Raw genomic sequence first — 12,030 nt, forward strand, 5'->3', positions numbered from 1 at the left:
CCTACGAACGGGACTTGGAGAATTTGGCAATAATGCAGTGTAGGAGAGATGGAGAGCTATAACTGAGATTGGGGGAGGGCTGGTATAACAAGTTGTGCTGCAGAACAAAGGAGTGAGCAAAACGAGTAATTGCTTGCTCACACTTGCAAGGAAATGCACACACACATGAATGCAACGTAACAGCATGTAGCTGCTTGAGCCTAATTCAATAACACCTCCCTTGGCCACCCCCATAGTTGCGCGTGCTGTTGCTCATGCATCACTCTTCCCGCTGTACGAGAACACGCTCGAGAGTGTGTGTGTGTGCTAGCCAAAGGGATAGCTGATGTGTCTCAGTGGCACTCATGAATGGGAACAGAGTGTGAGACGCAAGTACAAAGGATGGCTGTGCTAGGGGAGACCCGCAGTTGGAGCCCCAAGCCGTGGGAGTTTAGACACTATAATTGCGACTACAACCACAAGTCTGAGGTAAATGAAATGTGCTTGCAGCCAAGTTTATTTCCTGCAAAACACACGTCGGTTAAAAGGACACGGCACTTGTTTAGGTTTCAGAGTTTTTACAGATATTTATTGAGTGTTTGTTTCTTCTCATATGACATTGTTTATTCATGGTCCTTTATTGAGACTGCTGTTGTTGTATTTTAAGAATTAGGCATTAGAAAGCTAGTCACAGTTGATTTGTGGTTGGGTTCAAGGTCCTTATGTTCAGTTGGTATTTACCTCCGGAAGGACTGTCAGTTCTTAACCTCGGCTGAGGCGAGTGGAGTGTGTTCCTGTTGCTCTTGGCATGATTTGAGCTGTTTTTGCTCCAGGCTTTTTAAGTTGAACTCTTGAGAAAAAGATTTACAGTACGGCTTACAATTGCTGCCTGAAAATAAACTCTCTTCGACACATGCTGGTCTGTTTCACAGAATAACCAATAGACCACCCGATTTGTCTCTTGTGAAGGTGTCATCACAGAAAAAGCAAACGTTTTTGTATCTTGAATAGAAGTTTCTTTTTGGTTTAGCCTTTGTCTGTTAAAACAATGTCATTTTGACAGTTTTAGAATATAGAACCACAGCATTTTATGGACCCTGTGTTTGTTCTACCTGTTGACTTAAAGTAAATTGCATTTCTCGATACTCTCAATATGACATTATTCGTGGTTCATCTGCATCTTTGATGTGACACCCCATTCCATATTCTCTCACGAGGAACACACAATCACGGAGCCCTTGAGAGTGAAGGACCGTCGAGAGCAGAGCAAGGGTGTGTATATTTTAAAACCAGCCAGTCAAATGACTTCCTGCTATAGTCTTTAGATCCGGACCCCTACTCTGCTGAAATAGATCAATGCTCCTGCTCGTCTGCAAGACAGTTGTGTCATCAAGAGTGCCTTAGCAAAAGCTCAATGGAAGACTGACTCAGAGCGATTTCATGGAACAAGTGGTACTCTGATGAACAGAGCGTACCACTCCATCTGATTTGAGACCCATACCAATGATGGGGGTTTGGACGTCACAGCCAGTGATGTTGTCCATTCCACTTCACCATAATTCATCCTCGAGTGACCTTATGTCAGCGATTTGCACCAGGTTTATTGAACGGTGGACTCCTGCTTGCCAAGTATTGAAGCTGCTGTTGTTTACAGAGAAGGGTTTTTGGTTGTTGTGTTTTTTAAAGGGAATTTAAAATGATGAGCTCCAATTTCTTGCCAAATCATTTCCTGTACTTAGTTGGTTTTATTTACTTTCATATTTAATTACTTGGCAACCACCTTCTTACCAAAGCAATTTAGAGCACAAATGCGAAGTGTACAATACATAGTGTTGATGGTGTGACAACAACTACGGTGTTGTTAATTAACTAAATCTGTAAATTTTTGTGAAGATAATGTAAGTGGTGTTTGCTCATGCAAAATTTGCCGCCATGATGCTTGGGTGTTGTGAGTTGTTACTAGGGCATTGCTGTTTGTTTTCTAGGGTGGATGCTAGGTTGTTTCTTACTAGCCCAAGTCTCAGTGATATTCTTGTCACTAGATATGGCTCAAGACCCTCCTTTAATGTAGATCTATGGGATTATTTTTTTTAAAATGTTTTACTACTAAAGGCAATGAGCCATGCAATTTAAGGTATCATTCATGTCCATAGTGCAAACGTTCAGGAAGAATTAGGGTTGGGGGTTATACTTGAGGTTAGGGGTTGGTCCAAATCCCTAAACCATAATTATGAGCAGTAGTAATAGTGATGTTTGCATTAAGAAGCAACACTATTAATTACATTAATCAGGAACACGCTCACCAGGAACTATCTGGAATGTTCTGGGTGAGTTTAAAGGACAGTTTTTATTTTGGCATCCCACCTCTTTTTTTTTTCTTTCTTTCTTTCTTTTTTTTTTTTTATTTGCTTGCAGTTATCTTTTGACATTAGACATTGTGATGTCTAATTGTTTATGAAGGGGAGATATTGTAGAAACATTAAATGAAATTCAAACTTGTCAGGTTCACACACAACTCCTCTGAGCCACTGTCATTGATCTGAAAACTGGAGGAGTTTAGTGCACCTCAAAGACAATAACAGATCCATTTTGACATCCCTATTGATCTCACTAGAAACCAAAAAATGTTCCCCATAGCCTTTATTTTTTAAAAGGCATGGAATTAGCAGCGTATTGCCGCCACCCAATGGTTGGTGTGAACAATGTAGGAACAACAACAACAAAAAAAAAAACTATTTTTCCCACCCTCCAGTTTTCCCCCTCCTCTTTCTGGGAAACGGAGCCCATGCGTCATAGCTTGTAAAAAAGAAGTTTTCTATTTTCTACTGCCCTCAGAAGTGGATGTGTACGTATTTAGCTATTTGTGTGTCAGTTATGTATAGCCATGGTAAAATGAGGGTAATAGCAACATGTTTGTGCCGGGTTTCATGACAGACACATTTATGCTTGATTTATTGGTCTGGAATAAAACCAAGCCACGTGGACCGCTCTGCTGATATTAGATTAGGTCAAGATGAGGGTAGCAGGAAGTTTAGTTTAGATGTTATTCATGGAGCCCTCACAGGTAGGGCCATTCAAATTATGTGTACTACTCTGCTGAAAAAAAGTCTGAAGCTGGTTTGCTGGTCTTCCAGCCTGGACTGGTCTGGTTTACTGGATTAAGAGGAGTTTTGGGCACTTTTTAGCTAGTCAGGCTGGTAGACCAGCTGACTGACCAACTTTACCTGCTGAACACCAGCTTGGCCAGCCTGGGAGACTATCTTAGACCATTTTTAAACCCTCTTAGGCTGGTTAAACTTTTTCTTTCTGCTGGTTTATCTTTATTTTACCCCATGTTCTATTTAAGTTAACAGAATTTTATGGAATAAGAGAGTGTGTTTAGCTGGGGTACTGAATTTTGATTTGGTTTGAACAGATTGGTTTCCACTAACAGTGTCGCTCTTGTTCTCGTCAGGTAATCTTGGTGCAAGTAAACCCTGGAGAGGCCTTCACGATCCAGCGAGATGATGGTCAGTTTCAGTGTATCACAGGTAAGACCTCCTTAACTTCTTGTATTGAATGATTTCTGTGGGATTTATCCTGCAGTTACATCTAGGAACAAGTGGTTACTTTCCCGAAATCACAATTTTAGATGATTGTTATTTACTGCTGAAAATTGTTATTTAAAGTGCTGAATAATACCTATAAATCCTCTTGATTGTAGCGATGTGAGAGGCCATGTTCCCAAATACTTGAATACACTATTTTTTTTCTTTTTAAACAACAGTAGTGAGTAAAAACTAGTAAACTCTGTCCTCAAACACTCCATTTAAAGTTGAATCTATGATGTAATTTCCTTATTTAATCTAGTTTTTACAAATACAGCTTTCATTTTCCACCTCAGCACTTACAAAATCTGCCATAAATCACGATTAACTATGAAACAAATCATGCAAATAATCGCAATGAAATATTTTAATCAACTTACAGCACTAAAAATATCAAATTTGTTCTGACTGGCTTTAATTTGTTTCACTACACATCATCTCATTGAGGCCAGAATAATTTCATGTTGCATTATTCGCTTTTAGGATGAGGTGTTGGATTACGTATGTTCATTGCGTTGACATGCAGTGCAATCCTTCCAATGATTTACATCATGACTCTAAGCAGACCCCCCACCCCCCAAAGCTGAATCAACACATCCTTATTCACTAAGAGAGCCATCCAGTGTTGGGTCTAATTGCCATATGTGTCGAAAGCTCAGTCACAACAGTCAGCTAGTGTTTGTCGGTCTCGGTGGGGTTGCAATGAGACATCTTACACCCTCTCTTTGCCTGCGAGGAGCTCTTTTGTTCACAGCCATTGTGTGGGACGGTGCGAACACACTACAAATTGCTAACCTCCCTGATTGGCAGTTGGAAGAAGTGGAGTGTGACTGTAATTGAAAGATTACTGTGCCTTGGGAAACTATTGATTAGGAAAACAATAGCATCCAGCTCATTGTATGCGGTAAGCTTGATTTTTCCGCTCCTAGCAGGCCTGATTAGCTTGGCAGGGATGTGAAAGTAAGCAGTCGGTTGAGTTGAAATGAGATTGATTAGCATTTGGCTAAAAATCCGAATGGAAGTGGTAGCCAGTTTGTTCAGAAAACTTTTTTGTTTCGTTTCTTTTTCAGTTACGGCAAGCACTTTCTTAGCCCTATCAAGAATCGACATTAAGTTATATGCATTTATAAGTCAGGTGACCATCCAACCTGAAACTGACACCTGTATGAAAATGATTGTAGAAGTACCACGCCTCCATATGTTTTAGATGAGGAAAAAAGCTAACTCATTAAAAAAAAAAAAAGAATAAAACTGTGTGTTCTAACCAAAGTTATTTGTCTACTCCGACACTCTGACTACTCCGATGCTCTGAAAGCAAAAATTTTGCTAGACACATTCACAGACATTCAGAACATACTTGAAGTTTACTATACAGCTATGTAGAACAGGATTTTGGGCCAGTGAAATTTCACTGTGGGTGGGTCTACCCAGAGCAACGTGATGGAAATAAAAACCAAGCGACCCACAAAATGTCATTATAGCCTGTCGCTCAATACGGTTGTGGTGGTTATGACAAAAGCTTACAATGAAGAGCTGTAATCGCTTGTGGTGCCTAGATATTGTACATTTAAAACGGGATTGTTCCAGGTAGCATAGCTCTTCACCAGAAATTCCGTTATTAAATGCAATTTTTCAAAAATGAAGATGAAATACATAGACTGATGGCTTTAACAGAAGCATACACCATCGATTCACAACCTCAGAGCACAAACTCATGTGGCTTATTGCTTTAATAGACTAAACATTGTTTTCAGTGAAGCAAATTCTGATTTGATAAACCCAACCAGTTGTAATGGAGCGTTTAAGCATTCATCTCAAATAGGGCTGGGCGATACATCGAATTCCCATGATATAATCGCTATGATTTTGCTGACGATGTCAAATTCAACAATAGCGTGAATATTACGATGATTTTATTGAGCTTTTATTTTGCCATTAAGTTTCATAGAGTGCATCAGTAAACTAATTTCACGATCCTACAGGGCTGTATAATGAATCAAAACAACATCAAAGTGGAGATATGATCATATGTGATTATTTAACTGCCAAAGGCTGCGATTAAAGACAGATAAACATGGTCTGTGTGCACTTCAGAATGAACTATGGAGGGGCGGATGGATCCTAAAGTATCGATACTTCCGATACTGATGTTGTATCAAAAATATCGATCCTCACACAAAAATATCGATTCTAACTTTTTTTGTTTTTTTAACTAGGGATATTGTTATTTGGTTACCATGAACATGAACAATAATCATAAGCTTCAAAGTGAAATAAAAAGGATTAGGCTATATTAGCAAATACTGGTGCAGGATGGGAACTATTTCTTCTTAACATGCATGCTGAAAGACACAAGCAGACAAGGCTCCTTCAAACAAGAGGGATCAGTGCCGTGTTGAGGTAATGATAGAAAATCAGAGAAACAGCATCTGCCGTAAATTCACGCTGAAATAACGTGTCTAAAGTGACATTTCTTATGAGTTTGTGTGTAATTGTTGTTAATAAGTAATTAAAAAAATTAGTTAACCATGGTTTTACTAAAGTAATATTGTAGTAACCATGTTTGTTTTTGTTATTGTTTGTTTTTGGGTAATATTGTAGTAGTAACCATGGTAAATTGTGTGGTAACTATGGTTTAACTTAATACCATGGTTAAACTATAGTTACTGTAGTGAAACTATTTTATTTTTTTGATTTTTTGTAAGGGTAAACAAAACAGAAGTCTAATAATTTTCTTTTAAGGCTTACAAATGTAAAAAAAAAATAATAATAATGACTTATGACTAAAAATAATATTTTAAATTTCCCTTTTTATCCCAAGAAATCACAAAAACTTAATTTAATAGAAGTGTCATATTGGTATCGGTATCGACAATATTGGACTTGAAATGATTGGTATCGGATCGAAAAGAAAATAAGTGTTATCGCCCATCCCTAGAATGAACTGGCGACGCGCTGATCTGTGTGCATGCAAGGGGCAGCGGGGGCTCGTCTTTTTAGCGCAGTTCACCTGCATTGTGAAGTACTGCCGGTTCAAGCATTCGCGCAATTCCAAACGTTAGTAACCGCTATAAAGTTATTATACAAATCTACCAACGCGGAGCAGTAAAGGATAGTTTGGCCGAGTTCGGAATGGCACACTACCATACTACTCTTACTATTTCAGCCATTGACATATATGGCAGTAGTAGTAAGAGTAGTATGGGTAGTATGCCATTCCGAACTGAGCCTATGACAGCGGTTCACAAAATGCAAATCTCATTCCTGTCAAACAAACGTTGCACTTTACATTTCATAATAAAATCTCCTGGTGAAGTTGAAATAAACACGGCTGCACTTGCAGTGTCAAAATAAAAACCCCAGTTTAGGGTGAAGTAAATAGGACAGAAATATATGAATTCATCTTTAACAAATCTTATCCTGAAAATAATAATAATTCAGTATTATATTATAATAATAAACTTGACTGGGTTCCACAGTAATAATTTAGAACTATGCAATATTCATCTGGTTTCCAAAAAATAAGTAGTTTTTGCACACCTTGTTCATTCACAAAGTAAAATGTTTTAGTAAATATATATGAAGGTAAATAAGATTTTTATTAAGCTTCCATATATAATCTACGTGGCTACAGTGGCTGTTTAGATGAAATGATGGTTCCTCTGATTTAAAAAAAATAAAAAAATAAATAAATAAATGTTATTCTAATTATCGAGATATATATCAAATATCGTTAATTTGCTGAAAAATTGAGATATAATTTTTGAAGCCATATTGCCCAGCCCTAATCTCAATACAATCTCCCTGTTGACACAGGCTGAGGTCTTTTTAGGACAAAGAAGTCTTTTCCGTCACAAAGAGGCTAAATTTAGGCACACGCTTCACCGAAGGGGAAGGATCTGATGAGGAAGAGTAGTGTGAGGCCGAGCATGGCCGGCATACACTGGTTTGTCACTGGGAGTTGTTGTCTGTCAGTGACGTGAGTGGAGTGATGACTCACTGTTGCAGGAGCCAAAGGAAGAGTGTGTGTGTTTGTGTATGTATGTGTGTGTTTAACCCCGAAATTTTAGTGTGAGCTGGGGGTAATGCAATATCCGCAGGATAAACCAGAGGGAAGTGATTTATCCCACTCTTCCTGGTTTCTATATTGGTGCACATGGGCGTTAGTCCTATATGTGAATTCATTCATGTGTTTTTAGTAAGTGGATGTGAACAGTTCACCCAAAAATGTAAATGACCATTATTTACTCACACTCATGTCATTCCAAACCTGTATGACTTTTAATGTGTAACACACAAGCTGAATTTTTGTTGAATATTTTGCACACACTTTTACATATAATAAAAGTGAATGGGGAATTGTCAAGCTCCTAAATGGAAAAAAAAAGCAAAAAACAAAAAAACATTCTCCTTTTGTGTTTCACTGAAGTAAATAACACTCAGTTAAAACAACATGAAGGTGATAAAATAATAGAAATTCCTTTTTTGGTTGAACTACTTTAATATATATGGCGATGGGTCTGTACGTGTGCTCAATTGTGCATCGGGCTGAAAGCGCTCCTTGTTTGTGTTTACGTCTCTTGAATACTCCTTCGCTGTCTGCCTAGCTGGACTACAGACACTAGTGTTCTAATGTTTATTTCCTTCACCTCATTCCTTTTTTATGGTGTATGCTATGGCAAGTATCACTATTACTATTGAGTGCAATAGTGCCCATCCACTTTTTCAACCGTCTTGGTTCTGGATGTATTTTCCCATTCGTTTCTTCCATAGGGATTCCATAAATTCCTTCGCATGACAGTTCTAAGCCATAAACTAACCCAAAAGGAGCCAAGGTGAATCACAAGATTACAAACTTTGATTTGAAGCAAAAAAGTATTTGAAAATCAGAAAAAAGTCCTATTTAATGTCTGTCTTTAGTTAGGGAGTAAACTACAATCCAATGAAGCATTGCAAATGATGTAATCAAATTAAAAACAAATACATTTAAAGTTGTTGAATATGAGTATAGAAATGATGCATTTTAATTTTGTAGCAAAATATTCAGATACACTGAAAAACATATTTTTTTGTGTAGTAAATATTGCAAAAAGTCTGAATTTCAGTTTCTACTTAAATTAAGTTATTGTAAATAATCAATGGAGAAAATAAATCAGATTTTTACTACGTGAACCAGGTTGTTGGACTATATCGCTCATATTGCTCATAACTTAGGGTAAGGGATCTGAACAAACCCCTAACATCATTGTTAAACTTTTGATACATAACTTGTCCTTCATAATGTGTGAAGTAGTAGTGATATCCCAAATCATGCAAAGAGACATTCTAATACAACGGGTGAAAAAAATTCTGAAAATCATATTAACAACCACCCAGAACACCTTAGCCACCATCTAGCAATGCCCTACCATTGTGGTTTTCTTCATAAAAAGTGAAAAAAATGTTCTTCCATTTTGTACTCTCATTACCCTCATTGCCTTGTTGCCTCCACTCTTTCATTATTTTTGTCCTCCTCGTCATCTCTCCTCATGAGTGCTTGAACTTGTGATGCCCGTTGAAAATGACGGGTCACATCTGGTGCCCGGAGTGTTTCCATGCTGAAATTCAGATGTCAATCTGCGGACAGCCCAAGAGTCACAGCCTGATCACATATTCCGGGTGACATCACACACTTCGCTGTTGACTCGCCTTATTCTTGTGCGTCATGGGCCTTTCATCTGATTTGGTAAAGTACGGTATATTTTATGTTTGTAATTTGATTTGCTTGTGATGTTTTCACTAGAGGGAAACCGTCACAGAACCTGCAATTCTGTTTGGACATCAGGGTAAACAGAGTTCTGGAGTCCATAAAAAACTGAGCACGACACAGCCTATCAACCTGGCCAAGATTTAGAAACGTCTCCTATCAGCCAGTTAGTTTGTCTCAAAACATTTTCTCTCCAGACTATTGATTGAACAATAACTGGGAACCTTTCTTTAAAAAATGTAACTGCAAGTATCATGTTATTACTACTGTATGTGTTCAAGGTATTACTAAAGTTTAACACTAGGGTTAGGTGTTTGTTCAAATATTCCATCACTATACCATGGTATGGCCACAGTACTCTTTTATGAAATTAATATGCTGGGCCACAGACTGTGAGGTGCAGCAGTTTTGTTTATGGTTTCATCTGCTGTGTGATGTGTGCATTGGCATGAACTTCCACTGAGTGTGTGATGTGTTTGAGACATTATAGTGTGTCTGTTGTGTGTTTGTGTGGGAACTTTTTCCTGCGAGTGTACTTATGTGTGGGTGTATTCATAAGAGTTACTCACCAGAACAGTTCAGGTTGTGACTGAAGCCAGCGATCAGCTATCAGTACTATGACACAGTCCGTTGAATCCAAACAGAGAAGTCCTTAGTAATGTCACGACGTCTGGATACAGATTACATCTTAATTCCACTGCCACTTCTCTCTCTCTCTCGGTACATAAAAGTGCCAAATCACTTATATGAGACTAAACAAAAACAATTATTTGGCTATAGGTTGTCATCAAAGGAAACATTAGTCTTCGTTTAGCACTTATTTCAGGTTAAATGAAATGTTTATTTGCCTTAAGGTTGACACCAAAGGATATTTTAGTTTATCACTTATTTGATGTCAACCTGAAGGCAAGATATCGTTTTATTTAGGATCAAAGGAGTGATAAATATGGTTTAATGTTTTCTTTGATATCAACCTGTAGCCAAACAATCACTTTGTAACAAAAAGACAAATAGTCTAAATTAATCACTCATTGAGATTATTTGCCTGAAGGTTCACAAAGGTCACTTTTAATCGACATTTCGAGACTCAATAAAATTATTATTTTGTCTAAAGGCTGACATCAAAGAACATGCTAAAGGCCAAATCACATATCTGAGACTAAACGAAAATGATTATTTGGCTATAAGTTGACATCAATGGATGCCGTACATTTTGTTTGTGTTTATTACTGATTTCAGGTTAAATAAAATTATTAGTTGCCTATAGGTTGACATCAAAGGATATTTTAGTCTGCTTATCGCTCATTTGATGTCCATTTGTAGGAAAACAATAATTTTGTTTAGGAATATTAGTCTACATTAATCACTCATTGAGATTATTTAAAGTACTATACAGAAGCATAGTATACAGAAACCGATATAAAATAATGTCTTTTAAATTAGTGTTAAAGGGATAGTTCACCCAAAAATGAAAATACTCTTCATCATTTACTCATCCTCATGCCATCCCAGATGTGTATGACTTACTTTCTTCTGCAGAACACAAACAAAGATTTTTAGATGAATATTTCAGCTCTTTAGGTCCATACAATGCAAGTGAATGAAAGCCAAATATTTGAAGGTCCAAAAAGCACAAAGGCATTTTAAAAGTAATCCATAAAATTACAGTGGTTAAATCCATGTCTTCTGAAGCGATCCAATCGATTTTGAGTGAGAACAGACCAAAATGTAATTCCTCTTTCACTGTAAATCTTGACTGCAGTCTCCTTGGTGATTGTGATTTCAAGCTTGATTACATTTCCTTCTAGTGCTCTGCGCATGCGTCAAGCACTAGGAAGTGTAATCCATCTTGAAATCATAATTGTGCCAAGAGACTGCAATGGCATGATGTACAGTGGAAAAGGAATTATATTTTGGTTTGTTTTCACCAAAAATAGATTGGATTGCTTCAGAAGACATGGATTAAACCACTAAAGTCATATGGATTACTTTTATGATGCCTTTATGTAATTGGGCCTTCAGAGTTCTGGCCACCAGTCACTTGCATTGTGTGGACCAACAGAGCTGAAATACTCTTCTAAAAATCTTCGTTTGTGTTCTGCAGAAGAAAGAAAGTCATACACATCTGGGATGGCATGAGACTGAGAAATATGAGAATTAAAAATTTTGGGTGAACTATCCCTTTAAATATATCCCCAAAAATATTACAAAAATACATATGGCCATCTAAAATCAATTATCGGTAGTAGCATAAATCTGTCTCTCCTGCACGCACACAAACACACACATAGACTCACTGTGGGTGTGTTTGGACTAAACGTCACCTTGTACGGCCCAAATTATTTTCGTTTTTTTAAACCTTGGTGTACCCACAGAGAGTGCATGTACAGATGATGTTCATCTGAGCTAATAGATTCCTGAATCAAATTTATACTGATTTAATTACCCACATTCGGGTAAAACAGAAGGAAGACCAAACTCTTGGCTCTTAAGCTGTAATAACCCATTGAAAACTGAACATTATCCCAAGATAAGGCCTTGATTAAAAAAAAATAAACCGTACGGATAATTTAATTTTAATCAGATCTGCTTCTCGGTCAAAACCCGGCAGCATCAAATCTGTATCTATGCATCATATCTATCAGTAATTCAGAAAAAACTTGGAAACAACTGAGAAATGTACTTTTTAATTATTTTTCCCTTGTATCTGGATTAACC

The 12,030-nt window shown here is 37.4% G+C and overlaps 1 protein-coding gene across 1 annotated transcript in view; it reads left to right on the top strand.

Moving 5' to 3' along the window:
• Positions 1 to 12,030, top strand: part of LOC127430325 (fibronectin type-III domain-containing protein 3a-like) — a 125,042-nt gene that overhangs the window by 36,661 nt on the left and 76,351 nt on the right. Inside the window, 1 exon segment of the mRNA XM_051680055.1 lies at positions 3,434 to 3,509. Within this exon segment, the coding sequence (XP_051536015.1) occupies positions 3,434 to 3,509 (76 nt within the window).

The sequence above is a fragment of the Myxocyprinus asiaticus genome, chromosome 39 (genome assembly GCF_019703515.2).
Source record: "Myxocyprinus asiaticus isolate MX2 ecotype Aquarium Trade chromosome 39, UBuf_Myxa_2, whole genome shotgun sequence".
In the NCBI taxonomy this organism is placed as follows: domain Eukaryota; kingdom Metazoa; phylum Chordata; class Actinopteri; order Cypriniformes; family Catostomidae; genus Myxocyprinus; species Myxocyprinus asiaticus.